The 21030-nt window shown below is 45.0% G+C and overlaps 1 protein-coding gene across 4 annotated transcripts in view; it reads right to left on the bottom strand.

Annotated features, from left to right (window-relative positions):
* OTUD7B (OTU deubiquitinase 7B) overlaps window positions 1-21030 on the bottom strand; it is a 196782-nt gene that overhangs the window by 69820 nt on the left and 105932 nt on the right. For all 4 annotated transcript variants that reach the window (XM_069218229.1, XM_069218228.1, XM_069218230.1 and 1 more), the window contains one exon: window positions 6000-6101. In XM_069218229.1, the coding sequence (XP_069074330.1) occupies window positions 6000-6101 (102 nt within the window). The remainder of the gene's footprint in view (window positions 1-5999; window positions 6102-21030) is intronic.

Raw genomic sequence — 21030 nt, 5'->3', positions numbered from 1 at the left:
ATGAAGACAGCACCAGGGCCACTGGAAGACTTTGTGACACGCTTGTTTCGGCATGTTGCCCTGGCACTCAAAGACCAAGAGATAATACTGGACCACACGTACAGAGTGGACCGATCATCACAGGCCCTGGGTCAAGTACAGGACATACTCACGTGTCTTCATTACTGCAAACAAAGAGAATAAATTCTTGCAGCTGTTCGTGATTTGAACACCATCAACTTTGAGGGCCACAAAATGTACTTCTATCACGATCTCTCTCCATTAACACTGCAACGCCCCGAACGCTGAGACCCATCACTGGCCTGCTCCAGGAAAAGGGAGTTCTATGCAAATGGGGTCACCCCTTCAAACTGCAATTCATTTGGCAAAATGAACTGCACCTTATTAGGACACTGGAAGAAGCAGAATCTCTACCAGACATGGCTGAGGTGCTGAATCCACCCCCCCAATGAAGATCCAGATTGACCACCACAAGAGGAAGTGGTGGGACCAGGACGCAAGACTCGACAACTTAACAGTAGAGTCCCTAAACCAAAAGACAACGAAAGGAGGAGGGAGAGAGCCCACGTGTTGCGCAGCCTACGGCGTCAGGACTGTACCTTGAACACTGAGGTAGACCCGTGAGGCCAAACGGACGGGCCACACATGGAGGGGTTGAGGGGGCGGCACAGATGAGAAGCTGCCCGTCTCGCCTCTTGCCTGTCTCGGTTGTATGCTGTTACTGAGGAGCAACGCAGGTGGATAGACCAGATGACGGTGGAGTCTCCACAAGGTGGAGAAAGAGGAGATGAGAACTGACCTGGTGCATTACCCCAACAGACAGGGTGTAGCTCCCAGGCCGGTGGCCAAGTTAATGTTTGTATCTTAGTTTGTATTGTTCCCCGTTTTGTTATTTAATTCAACTGCATCGTATTGTTGGACTTTGAGAAGAACACCGCTAACCACCACTTTCCTTAAGCGCAGGCTAGATACCCCAGGCAACCCCATCCTAAATATTCCTACTTAGATGAATGTCCTTTGAGGTAATTAGCCTCAATGTTCGAGGCCTCAACACTCCAGTGAAGCGGTGAGCCCTCCTCTCATACCTCAGGGAATCTTAATGTGACATATGCTTACTATAAGAGACGCATCTGCTGAGAGCAGACTGGAAGAGGCTGAAATCCTGCTGGTTTGACCGTCAGATCCACTCCTCGGGACCGGGAAAGCAGGAAGGGGTGGCGATATTATTGGCCATGCACTTTCCCGGGAAAGTGGTGGGCACCCAGGCGGAGAGCAAGGGCAGGCTTATTTCCTTACACATAGACATCCATGGGTACAACATAACTGTGGCATGTATATACAGGCCTAATGAGAGACAGGAGGGGCTCCTCCGGGAGGCCATCAGCCAAGTGCTCGCAACAAAGGACACTGGCATCCTTATAGGGGGTGACTTTAATGTGGTTCCTGACACTCTCATGGACAGATCAGCACAACGCTATGGGCAGACAGGAGCATATTCGGTGGGCTTTCGACACTGGTTGCAGGATGGGGGCCTAATAGACGTATGGCACACTCATAACTCAATGCAACGGGAATACACATTTTTCTCAGCTGCGCATCAGACACATGCAAGACTTGACCTCTTCTTATTTACCCCCAGCCTTCAACACGCAATCACACAGACCACAATTGGAGTGGCGGCCCTCTCCGATCACACCCCAATTACACTGCAGTTCACAGTCCCAGCCCCAGGGGGAACAAAGTAGGATGACTGCTGGCCCATAGTCTATAGGCTCAGGCAGTGCAATGTCAGGTAACTGAGATCCGTAACAAAATAGGGGAGGACGTCACAGTGGACATGTTAATTCTGCAATTTGAGGAATTCTATGCTTCTCTTTACACATACAAGGGGAGGGATGCAGAGGCAAGTATAGGCTATCTAGACGAGATCCCCCTGACCCGGCTCTCAAAAGCAGCAGCTAACACACTAGACACAGACGTTACCCCTACTGAAGTTTTACAAGCCATACGCCGTCTCCCGGCAGGGAAGGCCCTGGGACAGGATGGGTGTGGACCAGAATTCTATCAACTATTTGGGTACCTACTCGCATTCATACTGACACGACTTTTCAATCATTTCGCGGACATTGAAACGCTTACCCCCTCAATGCAAGTGGGAACGATCACAATCATTCCAGAGAGTGGACGAGATCCAGCCATATGCTCCTCATATAGGGCTTTCACGTTATTGAACGTGGACACAAAACTCTTCACACGTGTCCATGCGAACAGACTCAATCCTTACATGCAGGAGCTAATAGACCCTGACCAGACGGGGTTTATCCTGGTGCGGACTTGTGCTGATAATACTAAACTGCTGTGCCATCTTTTGGCTAAAGTGCAGCGAGCTCACATAACATCCCTATTGCTATCACTTGACACAGGTCCACTGGATCTTTCTGTTTGAGGTCCTTCCCCGCTACGGACTAGGGCTGAGATTTTGTAAATGGGTACGGTGTAATTACACCTCCCCCAGGCGAGAGTGAGTGTAAATGGGGCGGCCTATCTGCCATCCTCCCTATAACCAGAGGGACAAGGCAGGGCTGCCCGATATCGCCTTTGCTGTTTGCCCTATACATGGAGCCCTTCGCTGAACACATACGTCTCAATCAGACAATTCATGGCATCCTAAAGGGAGGACGAACGCACATAATTGCGCTTTATGCGGACAACGTCCTACTCTATTTGACACAACCGGAAAGGGCACTTTCAGCAGTCTTTGAGGAACTGAGCGCCTTCGGGGCGGTGGGCGGTTTCAAGGCCAATTTGCCTAAATGCTCCATCCTCAATTTAACAGTGTCAGAAATAGACGTAGCGGCGCTGAAGCCCACCCTGCCTTTTACCTGGGCTAAGCAAACAGTGAACTACTTGGGCCTCCAGATCTGCACCAACCGATAGACACAGCACAACGCAACTAGACCACCTTGCTGAGTGAAGCGAGGGAAGCCCTGGCCAAGTAGAGAGGCTATGGACTCTCATGGTTAGGTCGCATAGCAGTCACAAAGATGACCCTCTTACCCAAAGTGCTGTTTCTCATGCAAAGCGACCCGCTGATTTCTACGACCGGAGTGCTTAACACTATGCAGAAGTTGATCTGGGACTATATCTGGGCAGGAAAAAGGGCGAGAATGGCACGGACGCAGTCCTATCTCCCGCAGACAGAGGAAGGTTTGGGGGTCCCTCACTTAACTAGCTATTACCAGGCGGCCCAGTTACAGTATTTAATGGGATGGCTGAGGGATTGCCCAGAGAAACATTGGTGCTTCATAGACCAAAAAGTGGCAGGACAGCACATTTGGAAAATCCCATGGCTTCCCCAGGGGCACTGACCACTGGGAGTCTATATCTCCCCAGTCCTGCGGGCCACGATGGATGCGTGGGACAAGGTACAGACATGTAGGGGTTTGTCCTCACCCATATCTCTGCAAATGCCGATTATATGCAAACCTGACTTCCCCTAGGCTCTCACGGGAACCTCATTCCAAGACTGGCAGGACTCCAACTGTAAGCGGATTGGGGACCTTTACGATGCCCACGGCATTATAGACTTTGATCGGCTGCAGGCGGTGTACAGCCTGCCGCCAAAAACTTGCTGGCAGTACCTAGCAATACGACTTTGGGTGTCTTCTCCAGAGATTAGGCCACATGCGAGCAGACCGCTTCTCCCTTTTGAGAAATGGCTTCTAACACGCAACAACGATAAGAAACTCATATCTGATATATATGGCTTCTTGACCACTCTGCCAATTTTGCCGCATTCCCCTGCGAGGCGCAGGTGGGAAGCAGAATGTGAGTGCTCCTTCACAGATAGGAAATGGTGGGATGTGTTACACCGAGCTCAGGTGACAGCGCTCAACATGAGCAAAAAAGAATTATTCTTGAAAATTGCACACTATTGGCATTTCACACCGACTCAGGTAGCTGAGTGGTGGAGGGGCAGTACACCCCGATGTTGGCAGAACTGTGGGCAGCCAGGCACCCTGATGCATTTACTGTGGCTTTGCCCTCGAAAAGCCTCCTTCTGGGATGCCATATTGAAGGCGGATGATGATATTTATGATACGGCCCTTCCACGGTTCCCTATGTGCTATTAGGGCTTCTCAATCCACATACTTACCCCTTTAGAACTCCGGCTGGCAGGGCCATCACATTACTGCTCGGGCAGCTAAAAAACTACTTATAGCTCATTGGGGTACTGAAGTGGTTCTCACGCACATGGATTGGCTCCATAAATTGTGGGACATGATGGGGATGGAGAGGATCACGGTGGCGGCTACAGCCGCCATGCCCGCATTTGATAAAACTTGGGGCCCCTGTGCTGCCTTCCTCTCCGACGAATTCAGAGAGCTGACACGCCCACGCTATCTGCGCGTCCTTCGCCTGACTGCACCAGACACTCGTCTGACCACAGCAAAAACCATTACATAGAATACATGGTTTCACTAGGGGTGATCATTAAGATCTGCAATGCGGTTATCCAAATTAGAGATGCAGTAATGTCTGTCTGTTCGTACGTTCTTTATTCTACTGTTATATTCACCTCCACCGGCCAGAGGTTGTAGATGGTGTTGTTGTGCACTGCTAAAGTCTTAATGATAACAATAAAAAGACTCAACACCTAAAAGTGGAGCTGAGGGGAAAAAAAATGCAGAAAACCCCAAAGGCAAAAAGAGCAGTTATCATAAAAACAAAGCCCACACAAAAGATTTAGAGTTCATAACTACTCCCTAGCAGTAGGCTTTTAGGAGGAACTGTTTGTCCCGCTTTCCATAACCACATAAACAGCAAAAATTGTAAATGTGGTATGTGTAATTCTAAATGGCAAGTTAAAAAAAAAAAAAAAAAAAACTTTCCAAAGCCCGAGGAACTATCCGTTTCTCCTGAAAATTAACAGTGTTTAATCCACGCCAACAAACACCTATGCGTCTCAACTCCAAAGAGTCATGTTCACAGTTTGTGAGTCCTTCAGAAGGAAGGTTGGCATTATCCATTGAAACATGAATAAGCCACTTATTTGAGTTTTGTATATATCATTCACATCATCTAAGCCTCCTTTTCTACAACCAGAAGAGTGAAAGGAAAATTAGGGCTAAGTGCCATCATACCTTCTTTATTCCACTGATCATTTCATGTTTTGATGGATAATGCAAACCTTCCTTCTTTTGATCCGAGAATGTATTGTGCTTTTGTTTAATTAGATTGCATAGTACAAAAAAACAGGTGTTCACCTACTAGATATGGTGAACTGTGGTACTGAATTTTAACTTTCTTGAATCTCTATTTTTACTTTTCCTAAATCAAACTAGGTTTCTCAGAATGCTTCATTATGAGCTGACTGTGAACTAGTATTTAATGTAGACTGAAGAAGGACTCACTAACCGTGAACAAGACTCTTTGGAGTTGAAAGGCCTAGGTTTTTGCTGGTGTGGTTTAAACACTGTTAATTGTCAGAAGAAACAAGAGTGCAGTGTTTTTTCTTGTTTTGGAATCATGATTTGAGGAGGATTTGTCTACCGCCTACAACTAGCACCGGCAGTTTGAGTGCACTGCGTCATATATATATATATATATATATATATATATATATATATATATATACATACATACACACACACACACACACACACATATACATATATAATCTTCCTTGTCATATTGCCACCCAGACACGCACATTACCTTATAATTTTATAATCGACACTAGTGGACTAGTGGGTAGAAGAAACTGCAGCTCGATCACTAAATTGCCAAAATTGACCTTGACAATGATTTTGTAAAGGGGCGACATGGTGGCTCCACAGGCAGTACTTCAAATGTTAAAGGTTCTTCTTTTAAGGACAAGGCAAAGACCTCATGGCAAAACCACATGTAAATGAAAAATCCACTATTTGTTGAACACACACTTAAGCACACAAAGGATGACTTTTAGGCAATTCGACTGTATCATCATATGTCCTTACCAAGAGATGCGGCATGGAGCAGGCAGTTCCCATCTCCCGTTGTTGCCAGTGGAAGAAGTCTTTGGCAAGTGGGGTCAACCTGAGCCCACCAGTTCAAACGACCTGATTGAATATGCAAATAACAACATATTAGGTATGTTATTTTCACGTGTTATTAAATGAGAAAATTTGGGCAAAATTGTTTGTAACAGTTATCCAACAGACCAAGATCTAATAAGCAATAACTAATTTGTTACATACAAAGCAGAAGTTGAGAAAACAGTTTCTATGGACTTCATATCACGCTGCTGGGCACCACAGCAGCTTCCAAATGCTGCACAAATAACCAAATATGAATAACGGAATGAACAACAGCGTACAATCATAAAACAATAGACACATTTGTCCTTTATAAATAGATCACTTATATTTTTGGTTATGCAGAGACTAGGGGTAAGGACCAATTTAGAATAATCTAGCATATGTAAAGAGGGAGAGGGTGAGACGCAAGTCCTCAAGAAACTGAAGACCCTTATTGGTAAACCAGGAGGTGCTCTTCGAATGGACTCATCATTAGCTACTTTCTGAAATGCAAAAGTGATGTACTACGTAGAACGATTTGACAGATTATGGTTTCCTAATCATTTACTGATCTTGAGTCAATGCTCTTTATGTAGTTTTGGCCACATGAAGTGGCTCGTTTATCGTAGACTGATGCCTCTATCATTTTGGATTTAAAGGTCATACACAAAAAATAAAAAAAAATCACCAAAATGATTTCGGCTAGTGAGGCAGCCAATGAAGACCCAATCAATGTGTATTTAGTCATTCCTTTGAAGAGAGAGACAAGTGTTAGAACAAGAGTTGCAATTCGATGAGGGGCAGGGAGGAATGTAAAATCAGAATATAGTTAGAAAAAGCTGGCAAGTGGGGTACTGCCACTCTTCATAAGTGAGAAAACAAAGATTTAGACAGTAGTTTTAAACTCCACTTTACAACCATTATATCTATGAAGTAGTGGATGTAGGTAAAAGGAGGTCTGGGATTTCTTGGTGACGTATTATCAATAGGACATCCTAGTCAGCAGCAAATTCATATGAATTGGTGTATCAGGAGAGATGGAGTGGGAATCCGTCCATCTTCTGGTTGATAGCCAATCCTGAATCTAAACTGCCTAGTGGTGTTGGCAATGAGAATACAGTTTGATTAATTCTTTTCAACCAGGGATAGGTAGGCATGGCATCTAGGTCAGACTAACGTAGAGGCAATCCTTCAGTCAATGTATACTCTAAGGCTCCAACTTATGAGCCAGTGACATAAAAGAGCTATCATAAATGCAAACTGTCTTTATAATATACTGATAACTAAGAGTATGTAAAGTAAGTACATGCCAATCCAAATGACATACTATTTTGGTACACTAAAACATAATAAGGACTACAGAGACTTGTGAGGTCTACAGTGCTCTGTAAAGGCTACGCCATAGTTAGAACTCCAACTGGAGGAGTACCAAGAGTAATTAACGATTGGTGCTCCACTGACAACAGATGACCCAAGAAGGAGACTGGGAAGCGGGCACAAACACCACAAATCTCTTTCAGAAACACATCCTCAAATATGACACTATTAGTTCTATAATATGACCATAGTTACAAAACACATACCCAAGATTTATGCTATGAGCAATTCAGATTTGGAAAAAACTATCCAATACCAACCATAGTAATTAATCAGCAGATATCTCCCAGTAGTAGATTGTTTTAATAGTGAATCATTATGTTAAACTTATGCAAGCAGGTTACCTATACACTGAAAATAGATTTTAAGTAAGAACTTGCCAACACCCATTTAAAAATTGGAAGGAACTACAACTTTCAGGCTGGTATTTCACTGAAAATTGAGAAATCAGTATTGGTCACATTTTTTCTTCCCCTATTGTACATATATATCAATATTAACACTTCTCGGGACCTGAACTACACTTTAATCATGAGGCCAAATTACACAGATACTGGTCTTGGTTGTGTTCCTACCTGGAGGGGACTTTGCACGCCTGCTAATTTTGCTGGGCTGTTCTTACTGCAGCAGGACCATGTCTGTTTCGAAGTATGGCTGGTCTCTGTCTTGCATAATGGGTGGAAAATAATGGCCTTGATTACAGCCCCGAGGAAATCACAAGTTTATTAGATTAATTCAGTCATTTCATCCATCACTTTTTTGTTTTTCTAATTATTCTACAATAGGAACTTCAGACTATTTAATTCTGCATTGTGCAAACCCAAACTGCACTGCCTTGTATGTTGCGAGCTCCTTTTGTTCAAGAATGAGGAGTGATTATTAGCTGGGAACAAAAATTCTAAAATTGTTACACATTTGTCTTTTTGTTGTTCAAGGTTAGACCCTTTTTTCGGTGTTCTACTATCTTAAATTGGTACAGTGTACTACAAACTCAAAGTGTCATTTTCAATATCATTTTCAAGCGTGATGAGAGTTAATAATCATTATTCTTTGATATGTCTTGCAATAGAGGCATCAAGCAATCGGACGACCAAAAAATTTACATTCAGCAAGTTGCAGGAGCTAAAAAGCATTTCCAAAGTCTTCGTACTTTTTCTAGGTTTTAGTTTCTTTACAGTACTTTAACACACTCAGAAGGATTTATATCTGCTATCAGTATAGATTGAGGTACCCACATCAAGCTTTCGTAAGAGTTCATATGATAGAAACAATGCTTAAATTATGGTGTTTTTCCTGTTCAAATTGGGTTACAATCCTGGAATATCTTATACTTGCACATGATTCGCATGTAGATTTGTATACTTAGTCCTTAGAGGTTGAGTGCACATTACAAGTTTGAGAAAAAGCATGCTCAATTAACTATGGGCTACAGCATAGGTTCATGCCATCAGTCATTTTTGCCATATCAGTTGTGCTTCTGAATATTCAAAATGAATATTAATGGAAACATTGTCATGCCGTAGATCAGAACATTATTGTATAATAATTTTTTAGATTAAAATCTGATATGGAAACTCCTAGTAGGACAGGCTAACAGTATGCACAATGACTAGACTAAAACCCTTTTCAGGAACAGTGCTGGAAGACTAAGGTGCTGGCCTGAGCTGTATCACAGAGTGAAGGGTTACTGGGTGGTGGGACACTGGACCTTGTTTTACTGGGTGCAATGTGCACCATAGATGAAGAGAAGGGCTGCGGCAGAGTCACAGCTAAGCCCCAACTGACACCACAGAGGCAGCAAACCATGCTTCCTGCATAAAGAATCGATCATAAACTTGTCTTCAATGTCCTCCCATCAACACTAAACACCCTCTGACCTGCACTGGCCTCACTGATATTCAACACTCAGTAAAAGCGAGGAAAACATGTGGAAAAGGATCCAGTAATTTCGGGCCCACATGTTCATTCCTCATTCCGTGGACATCTCCTCATGACGGGTGATTTAGACGCAGGCATACCAGGAGAATTTAGAATTTCCTGGTCCCAGTTATTTCCACTTCTAAAACTGGAGAGCTCGAAATGTGGGACTAACTAGTTTTAAGAGAATGACATCTATGATCAAGGGACAACAAAAGTCTACCTGACCTCTCCTCAACCCCAAAGAGGTAAGTACCATTTTTACCATATTTATCAGTTAAAACAGGGAGCAGGGAGGGTGGTTCCTGCTGCAGACTGAGAATCTGCCATCGGAGCTAACAGACTGGGGAAAGGCAGGTATTACAAAAGTTTGGCAGTAGGAAAAAAAGGCTGAGAGGAGAGTTTGACACCAAAACCCAGGGACCTTACATGACAGAACAGAACATATATTTCTGTGAGTTCACAAAAACGTGCCGAAAAAACATATGTGAGCAAAGTAGTGAAATCAAAAATTAAAAGTTATCTATCCCAGATTTAATGCCACCATTTGCACGCAATAAATCATGCTGATTAGGCAGTGGCACTGTAGGAGGAGTACAATTCTACATTTAAAAAATGCCAATATTTAAAATGCAGGAGTCTTTCTGAAGCTTGTGTCATCTCAGCTTTTATACAAATAGAGTATGATTCACTTTGTGAACCAAAACCCTACAAGAACCTCAACGGCCTAATTAATCAGCATCAGTCCATCGGCCCACAAACTGCATGGCAGAGCTTCTTCATCCTGGTCAGAATTCAAAACCAAGATCCTCCAAAGAGTACCAAGCCTAACATTTAGATCACCTATTTAGTCAGCAGTTGCACATCAAAAAAGCTCTGGAGAAGTGTTTCCAAAACACTTCTAAGCAACGCAGCAAAAAACTAAAATATTAAAACCCCTCCCCCAAATAGAGAGGAAGCCTTCAAAACAATTGTGTAAATTCAGATTCTCAATGTAGCTTGAAAAGGAATGGTAAAAATATATCACCAGCATAAGAAGGCAACCCTTTTCATGACAGGTCATTTATGCTAGGGCAGGTAAGCATGTTATTGTTTCTTAAAAAACTATTTGCACTAGTAAGGAACAGTGCAACATGCTTACATGAAGCACTGTACCACTTTGCACAACAAATGAAACATGTTTTGTAAAGGGAGAAATTGTAAAGCTTTTCTGAATTTTACAGCCATGAACTGAGAAACCGAACCGTATCTGGCATCCACTGGGAACATTCTGCAAGACTTGCTCATACATTCCTGGGTGCAGCGTGCAGATAAGGGAGAGCGTGAATGGATTCGATTAACGCTTACAAATAAATCTGAAACGCTTAGAGTTAACGGAGGCCCACGGGCAGTTGCAGTACATCCTCTCGGAAAGGAATTCACTTGAGCAGAAAAAAATGCTTGCTTCACGTGTCCGAGGGACAATAGCACACTCAGAAATACGGGCTATTTTCAGTCACCGAAGAGTCAGACACTGTAGATGTAAAACCTAGCGCCCAATGGACTAACGCCCAGCAAGAGAACCGAGATAAGTTTTAGCCAAGCGCAAAAAAAGAAATCAGTATTAGTATTAACAAAACCACTTCATCCTTTGGAGAAAAAAAAGGTTGCATAACAGAGAGACTCATTTTGTAGGATGCTCAGGGAAAACAAAAAGAAGGTGGGAACACCAGCAATTCGATTTAGCTATACATTTTCTTTCAAAGTATTTAGCAGGTTCGGGCGTAAAGCGAGGGAGAGGGCCTTTAACAACCGGTATAGGCAGAAGGGCTAAAAGGCTATTAGAACATTCCACCCACTAAGGGTAGAATGTTTTACATCAGAAAGGGAAAAACAGGAGGACAAACATTGGAATGTTGGAGCTCTAGGCTCATGCCATCCATTACAAAGCCCAGAGCTACTCCACTGTCTTCAATAGAGGTCTGAACATTCCAATGTTTTAATCCCTGTTATTTGCCAACAACAAACAAGAAACAGTTCAATCGTGGCTCAATGACCTGAATTTTGACGGCTTTGATCACCCAATTTCACCCAATGACAAGTCTTACTGGATTCACTCAGGCCACCAACCTCTCCCTCAAGGAACACATTGCCAAAAGCGCATGGTCAGCCTGGTACAGGCTCTCCCTTCTTAAATAATTAAAAAAAAACTATTTCTTCATGAAACTGACTTCAGAACTGCTGTTCAAACCCTCTAACTCTGGCATCTGGTTGATGGTCAAGCCCACACCCATGGCATCTCAGCCTCCACACTGGCTCTCCCTAGGGGCATTCTAAATGCCACAGCTCAAGGGCCTGAATAATACGATTACATCATCATCATCTTAGTGGAGCTCCACTGACTCCCCCTGCAAGCCCACACTATTTTCAAAACCAGCTGCATTATTTACAAAGCCTGCCACAACCAGTATCCCCCTGCTTATTTGGGAGGCATGCTGACAGAAAAGCTCACCATCTCTGGAGGTTCTCGGCACACCCGTAGCCAGAACACCATTAGACTGGCCAAAAAAAAAGACACACAAACCAGGGGCCATATGTACTAAAGCATTTTCCCATAGAGACAGAATGGGTAAAATCCTTTGGTACATCTGGCCCCAAGTCTTTTCCATCTATGCACCCAGGATCTGGAAAAATATTCCTAGCATCCATCAGGACCACGCCAATGTTGCTCCAATGCAGAAAAGAGCTGATTATTCACCTCTTTAAAGAGTACTAGTTCACAATGCTTTAACCGTCCATGACCAAGCTACCTCTCCTATCAATTGTTGACATTATGCTTGTCTTGGACCCTGTACAGCAATCTGCAGGCTTTTGGTTACTTTTGCGCTATAGAAATACTATATACATACTTATACAAAGAAATGTAAGGAAAAATAGTTCAGCCAATCAAACATTTGTGTAAATTAGATGAGTTAAAGGGCAGGACAAACACAAGAACATCATGAAAGCCATTGAATCAAAAACAGGACACTAAAGTGGACAAGAAAGCTATCCAATTATGTGCAAGAAGAAAACTCAAAGTCTACGCCAAGTATATATTAAAGAATTAGTTACAATGCTGTTTGCGACAAACAGGTGAAGCTGGCTTTATTGAGACCACAAAAAGAATCTCATATGCTGGCATTTTACCATTAGGGAGTGGAATAACATTTTTTCTAGCTGGAATCCAAGGTGAAAAACAACCAAAAGACACAACCATTCTGACTAGGCCACAACTCAACTAAAACTGATCCACTTGTCAACTTCCATACCAAGTAAGTGAGATGCAAGAGGGGCAGTTGAAGGTGACCTCCCACATCTGGTGCATACTATGGCCTGGTGGGCCCACTCACTCAAGGACAGCAAGTGTTCCTGACCAGTGTCTGCCAATATCCTGGTGTTTGGACGCTCAGGGCTCCAAGACAGAGCTAGCCTTTAACATGTGTGAGTAAGGCCCATGCCCAGGGAAATGACCCAAGAGGGGCATAGGAGTTCCCCACAGCAGTCTCCCTTCAACTTAGGTTCACATTACTTTTTCTGAAAGCTTTTGCACCCTTTTCTGCTTTTTGTTTGTTTTTTCTTGCCATGATGCTCCTAATGGTGCCCCCAAACCCCCCCCCCTTCACAATTTTCAATACTTAGACAATCAATGAGGACGAGGGAGGTAATTTTGTTTTCTTTCAGGCCACCATCTGAGCAAAAGGATTGCTCTGCTCTCAGTATACCTGGGGTGGTGGAGTTTGTCAGGATTCCCATCTTCAGGTACTACCTCACCTGGTTTCATAGTATCTGCTGTCCCTGTCATGTTCTGTTCTGTTCTCCAACTTTAGCCCCTGTGCTACCTCAGTGCTCTGCCCAAGTTCTCTCCTCCAGAAACAAAAAAAGTGTGGGTCCTTAAGTGGTGGTTTGTGAAAACCTTTAGTGTGGAACCTATATTTGGGGTTTCCCCTTCCGTAATAGGTGGTCTCACACACATAATAGTGTCATGCTTCATCATTTGATCACCTATCCCCACCCAGATAGGACAGTGCCTCCTGGGCGGATGCAACCTCGTGGACTGATGTGCCCAGAGGGAGTCTTAGATGGGATTGTTCTGGATAATACAGGGATCCAATTATTTCAATAAAATTACCTACCAGATCACCAGTGTATATCATACATTTAATAGTGGTATCTACTGGTAAAGTTAAAAACAGGAGATGGAAAGTTTTTGAGTACAATGACTCACGCTGTCCCTCTAATCATTAAGGTCAACATGTTTCTGCCCTCATGCTAAGCCACAACTAGTCAGGGGCATTTCCTCAGGGCTTAAGATCCCTATAAATTGAGTGTGTGGAGGTGCCTATCCTTTTCTTTTTGTGAAACACACTCCTAGGGCCTATCTGAAAAATATTAAAATTGTTGAAGTACCCTAACTTTTCAGGGTCGCTAACCCCTGGTCTGGGGTGGGGTTGATACCCCTTGTAGTCACACTTTCATCAAAGGGAGTATCAGTGTGGCAAACCTACTCGGGCCTCCACCCAGCCGTTATTCCCCTCTCCTTTCCAATGCTCACCATCTTCCTTTGTCATACCTTCGGAGCTCTCACCTCCTCCCCAATGTCTCCTCCTCTTCTGATAATTGTTCTTTTCTGATTCTTGAAAATTGTATTCATATGGTCGTCATCTTATGCTCCGCAAGTGGAGGAGTCTTGGGGCACTGTCAAAACAGCTTTGAATATATAAGTGGCTCCCTGCTGAAAGCATGCAAGCTTCTGCCATAACTATTTTTTAGCCATGTTGTACTGTGGCAGGCTGTGCAGCGTGGCTAAAAGTAAGTTTAGAAATGAAGCGCTATGACACAGCCAGTGTTGGCCATGCTATGGTGTTTTGTTTAGGATTGTCAGAGACGGGAGGGGCAACACGGACAAGAGGGTGGGAGGGAAGAAGCAACTTGTGGGTGGAAGGCGAAAAACAACACTGACGGGAAGCATACAGAAAAAGAAGAGTAAAAATCATAGCAAGCAGTGACTGGACAGCGGAAGGACAGTAATCAAAATAAATCAATCAGTACTTGGTCAATGCTCCAAACCAAAAAAACAGGAAGGGACATCGTCATGTGCCCGCCAATTAGGAGGCAGCAAATAAGAGTGATAATGAAGAAAACAAATGATAAGCAATGGGTGGGCTCAAAGCCCCTCATAGTACACAATATATCTTGCGGTGACGACATGCCCTGTCAGCAGGCAAGACCTAAAAATGAGCAAAGGAGGTCTATAAACAGGATTGTGACTGAAAAAAATCTGCACACAGGTAAAAGGACCACCTCCAACACCACTTACTATTTTTATTTTTGGTCATATGGCTTAAAGTAAGCTAAATCGTCCTTATCATTTGGCCCTGTCTTTTAGCCAACAACTCTGTGCATCATGGGACTTGGAGTTTCAGAATGCAAGTTTATAATTCCACCAGTCAGCTCAACAGCAGCTCGTTCCAAGGTAGATAATTTGATAAGCTTTAATTTGGGCATTAGTAACACCAGTTACTTACAGCATTATGAAATTGAAAAACAGGGTACCAAACACTAAAAATAGAAGCAAGAAGTGAGATAAAAGCCAAGAAAAGTGCACTCAATGTGTGGAAAAGCTCAGGAAAAGTTCACAATCTAAGGCATGAGAAAGTATAAGACAATGAGTTACCTACCTGTAACTGCAGTTCTCTCATACTGTTATCTTTCAGAGATTCACACACTTAAATCATTCCCCGAAGTGGGAGTTCCACTGTACACTCAAACAGCAGTACTGAAAACCTACATATAAGTCAAAGCTAAAGTAAATTCGCTGTCATAGCTTATCCACATCAGTAGAAAAGACCCAAAGTCCAGTCAATCAGACAACATCTCTCATTAGAACCCATATCACAGAGGCTTCAGTCTTAAAGAAGTTCAAGCACAAGTGTAATGTGATACCCAGGTGACATAAGGAGAGCCTCTATACGGAGGAGGGTGGATCGCATGCAAATCTATGAAAGTTAAAAGTAAGTAACTCATTTTCTTCTCCATTACTGGATCTTTCATAGATTCACATGCTTGATTCAGAATAGCAACCAGTTACTGTAGTCATATCTTTTGAAGCATTATTACCAAGTGCGGATAGTAACAAAAGGTATATAGAAAATAACCATGTGTGGTCAAATAAAATGCTATATATGTAGAATATATAGACATAAGCAAGTACATGAAACTAACAGAGGCTCACCATATTGAAATAGATGTCGTAGTACTGCCTGTCTAATGGCTGCACCACTGCACAGTGCCAATCCCAGGCAATAATGCTGCATGAGCAGCCAACGCCAGAGATGGCGGCAGCAAAGAGGGGAAGCTCCGGAGCGGCCTTCTCAGAATCTTGCAAACTCCAGCGCCGCTCCCGGCAGAACAATGCACCGGGAGTGTAGACCGACACGGGAGACCAGAGTCAAATGAGGCGGGATGGCGGCGGCTCCCCCCGCCAGGCGCACAGCCACATTGCAGTCAAGGTGAGCGGTGTCAACTCCGCTGCCTAAGATGGTGGGCACGCTGCAACACTAGATAAACGGCCGCGGGAGCCAGCTGCAGATGAGGGACGCGACCGCAGTGCTGGTGCCCCAACGCCTGCCATCCCAAGGAGGGAAGAAGATATTAAAGCCCCTGGGACCCTCCGAAGCTGAGGCACGGCGGCGTGGGTTGTGGGGAGCAGAGGGGGCCTATGAAATGACACCCCTCCCCCATCTCGTCCCCGGCAGAGACTGCACTGAAAGCAAGCCGCGTGGGAGCAGGAGATCCTCGACACAGGAGGTTAAGTGTGCCGGGAGTGGTTGGGGGAGTGACGGGGCTTTTTGGACAGGGCCCCATGGAGGGGAGCGGCTGATGGCAGCAAGCTCACCCCTCGGACCTCGACACTAGGAGAGAGGCAGTGGGAGGTGGCGCTGGACGAGAGAGCTGCGCGCTGAGAAAGGGCCCTACCTGCTGTGAAAACAGGGGCTCACAGACCCATCTACCACTGAAACCAAGGCACTGTTGTGCCTCAGCAGCTCCATTCAGGTGGACTGAGGCCCCCAAAGCTCCTGCTTTGCGCTGCCGCTGATGAACCTGGGCCTGTGCATGCGTGGCCATTCCTGAGACGGAGTCAGAAAGATCGGGGGGCCCTACCCTGCCAAAGCGCAACCGGATGTGGGCATGTGCTCCACAGTGAGGGACAGACAAGGCCAGTACTGGACAAATTGGGAGCGGCACCATATCCATAGTGGACCCAGGTGAGTCTGTGAGGTGCAAGAGTCTTCAGGTGCATGGGGGCTACACGCCTGCCTTGGAAACCGCAAGGCCAGCAACAGCAACCAGAGGCAGAGGTGAAAACAGACAAGCGGGTGGTCGGGAACACCAGAGGCCCCAAGCTGTAGGGGAACTATAAAAACCGTTGGGACACCAGGAGTCCCTATCAGTAGAAAGGGGACCAGCGTTGGTGACGAGAGGTCCCCCTCCCAATCTGAGAGGGAACACGCAGGCCAGAACCAGCCAAACGCTGTAGAGGGAACAATGCCCTAAACTGCAGGAGTCGCGTGCGGTTAGCCCAGAGTGCGGGCAAAGTGCTAAGACAATGACGCCGCAACTGGCAACCCAGCCCCCCCCCAAAACGCAAGACATCTTACATAAGATCTAGGAGACAATTGAGGACTCTAGGTATACCCTACGACAGGAGATAGGGAAAGTGTCGACTGAGTTGGGCCTGCTGAGAACTGATCACCGTAAATTGACGGATAGGGTAGAAAACACAGAAGAGAAACTGACTGATTTGGGCATGTCGCAGCGGGTGCAGCAGACCCAGCTCGCCTATCTCACAGACAGAGTACAGAGACTGGAACACAGGGTGGAGGACACAGAGGGCCGAAGCTGGCGTAATAACATACATAGCAACACAAAAGGATGATGGACGGAGTGCCGAACAATGCAAACACTCACCCCCAGTCACAGATCTGGGATTAATCCATCGTTCTTTTGCTCATGCAAATCAGTCTTGACCCTGTTCCTCATGGGAACAGTCCAGCCTGAAATGCCAAGCCAGGTCCTCACTGTACTGGAAACAAGCATCCTGGGACCGGTTTCAGGGTTTCACCCTTTATCAGCCAGGCTAGCTTGAATCCAGTAGCACAGTGAGGAAGGGGCCACCATTGCTTATTCCAGGAACATGTTTGGCCCTCAGTGTGATCTTGTGAGCTGTTAGCCAGCACCGGAGTTCTTGTCCTTCCTTAAAGAGCATGTTAGTGGTACTGTCTGTGCGCACCAACACTGAAGATCTGGCTATCCTTGGTAGGAAAGCTTGTAGGGTAAGAAAGATGGCCTTGAGTTACAGAAGGTTGAAATGCATGCTCTTTTGGAACAAAGACAACTTTCCTTGAATTTGCAGATGACCGCTCCAGCCTTTCAAGAAGGCATCCTTAGTTATGATAAAGTTGGGTATTTGAGGTAAAAACGTAAGGGCCTTTGAGAGATGGGAGTTGGGAGACCATCATGCTAGTGCTTTCACCATCTGTGGGGTAATGTTCACGAGGTCCTCAAACGATCCAATTGTTTGAATCCATTGTCTTTGTAGCTAGAGAAATTAGATTGATCGCTGAGGACATCATGCCCAGAAGCAACTTGTACAAACATACTGAAACACAACTTTTTCTGGAGAGTCAGTTCCTTCAGTCTTTGTTGCTTGCCTTGAGAGAGAAAAGCATTGTCTTAGATTGTATCCAGGGCGGCGCCTAGAAACATTATCCTCTGGTTTGCTGGTTTGCAGTAGTTGATGACTTCTGCCAATTTAGAGTGAAACCTAGTTTGTGAAACAATTTTATGCAAGCGTTTGTAGCCTTGGACGCTTGCAATGGTGTTGGGACTTTTATTAACCAGTCGTCCAAGTAGGGGAATACCTGATGACTTTTCTGAGTAAGTGAAGATGAGGTGGGTGCACTCCCTTTGGTGGAGTGCTTGGCAGCGTCTCGATAACTCCAGGGTATGACCACAGGTGCCAAGATCTAATACCTATCTGTCTGATGTTATTTGCTGCCATTGCTGCAGGCAGTTGGTAATTTTATCACCCAAAGGTTGAACTTAGATGGCAGTAGCGGTCTTCTGTTTGAGGTCACTGAGACAGCTGTGTCTACCCTCGGGGCATGCTTCATTTGAGGCTCATGTTTGGTGTACGCCACCCTGTTTGTCAAACAATAGGGCTGTTGCTGGTAAGCAGATCTGTACTGCGATAGGAAGGGCTGATATTGCTGGAAAGCACTGTTATCCTCCTCTAAGTTGAAAAACTCTTCCACGTGGCCCTCCCAAAAGGGCAGCTTTCAGAATTGAAACGTGCTGAGAGATTTAGCCGTATCTAGGTCTGCTGTGAAGGCTTACAAAGCATCATCTATGTGTTTGCCAAAGATGGTTTCCACATCGTAGGCCGTATCAAGATTTTGGATTGCACCTCCAATCGGAAAGTGGTTGCTTTGAGTCAACCTTTTCTTAACAGTGCAGCTCCTGCTAACTGTTGAAAGCCATTGGAGGCTATGTCCATTGCGCAGTGTGTAAGAAAACAAGTCTTTTTGCAGGTTTCCAACTTTTAGCCCAATTTTTTTACTATTAGCTGCTGGTTTTCAACTCTGTGACAGTGTTCTTTCCCTTTTCTAAAGTATATGTCAAACTTGGTGCCACCAATTGGCATTTGCTGCCTTACTTATAAGTACCTAGAATATGGTACCCAGGTACCAAAGGCATGTAAGACTGGCTGTCCACACAAGAGCTGCAGCACTGGTTGTTCCATTCTTTGTGTGACAAAGTGAAAACACAACTTTCAGCTGCCATTGCAAGCTGAAGAGGCTGTGGATGTCCTGCACTCTGACTTTGCCATTACCACTAATGTAAAAGTCCCCCAACTATATATATATATATATATATATATATATATATATATATATATATATATATATATATATATATATATATATCCTCTAAGCCAGGCCTAGGTAGCCCTATGGCGAGGAGCTGTATCTTCTTAAGATAGACCTATATTTTTGATATGTCTATACAGCAAAGTCCTAAAGTTTTGGTGTTTGCTGAGGACAATTAGATAGCCTTATAAGGTAACTGCAGAGTTAATGGTTGGCACTCCAATGCGTCTAACCTCTGAAAGAGGCAACATAACCCTGTCAGTAAGGTATCAAATTTAAGAGGACATCAAAGGCGACTGAAAGGTGCAGTGAACATTTATGTCCACTTTAATGCTGGCCACTTTTACAAAAGTTGCCATACTTTGACCCGGCTAGTCCAGTGACTTCAAAGTCTCACAGATTGAGACAGGCTTCTGCCCACCCGGGGAGACGTGTGACTGACTCCCATGCTGAGAACAAAGGCTGTTGCCACACTGGAGGTGCGACCCCTGACCCACAGGATGGGCTGCAAAAGCCCGAAAGGCAGGAATCAAAGAGTGATGCCGCATTTGAAGGGGCCACTGTGAAAACATTCCAGTGCAAGAAACTTTGTTTCCCACAGAGAGGGTAGAAATAGGGCCAAAGGAGGGAAAAACAGTTTTAGAACCAGTTTTCAATGGACGTGCTGCAAGTGGTAGCCACACCCCTAGGGGTGGGCTACCAAGGTCTTCACACTCGAGGAAGACCTCAGCCATGGTGGTTGTGGTGTGCAAAGTGCACTTTGAGATAGGAAGACGCCACACATCACTGGACTCTCTCACCAGGTAGGAGAGGGCCTATTAGCTCACTGGCTATTGACATAATTGTCGCCTCGGGCACCTATTGGGATATAGTTGGCACCCCCGGAACCCGAGAAGTTAGTACACGCTGGATGTGGACCAAGGACAAAAAGACCATTCTGCATCCTTTTGAAGCGCATAAAGAGAGGCTGCAGCGCCGGAGCGACAGCACACACTGCACTCTGAGCAAGAGGAGTTTGGACCCTGTTCTTCGTGCCTGGCCCAGCAAAAAGTTGATTCTCAGCCCCAATCCAAAGCAGAGGCTTCAAGGATCAGGTGGCTGATTCCCTGTAACCAGCTTCAGCGTCACAATAGCGGAAAGAGCCCAAAACAACAAAGTGGTAACCCTCGTTGAAGTTTCGCTGCTACCAGTCACCGGGAGCCCCAGCAAAAGATTTTGAGCTAGCCAACATCTGCACCCAAGTCTTTTGCACCCAGGAGAGCTGTTAAGAGTCTGAATTCCTTAGACTACTAGAACACTAGCCCCCCACAAAAGGTTTGCATCAGAACCACTGTGTTGAAAGAACCAAAGGTCTTCATCAGCAGCTCTTTAACACCTGCATAGGGAACTTTGTAAGACCCTAAGATCTGTGGCCGGAGACGCATCCACCCACCTGTGGACCAAGGACTCATCCTGACTTTACCCCCATGGACCGCACAGCATCTGGAGCTTCCATTGAGCATCCTTAAGCCTGTGACTCTCAGGAACAGGATCACTCCATAGAAGTCAAGGGTGGTTGTCCTATAGTTTGGCACTTGCTTCTAAGACACTCCGGTGGTCAGGTAACTGTCCAAAGTTTACTTACTAGACCACTAGACTGTTATCCTGGTCCATTTAGTCGCCCAGCCTGGGTTGGAATCGCCAAACTCAGTGTTAAACATTTACAAAGTTTTCAAAAGTCTGCAAAG

Source organism: Pleurodeles waltl, chromosome 12 (genome assembly GCF_031143425.1).
Source record: "Pleurodeles waltl isolate 20211129_DDA chromosome 12, aPleWal1.hap1.20221129, whole genome shotgun sequence".
NCBI lineage: Eukaryota > Metazoa > Chordata > Amphibia > Caudata > Salamandridae > Pleurodeles > Pleurodeles waltl.
This window is presented reverse-complemented; position numbering and strand designations above follow the sequence as displayed.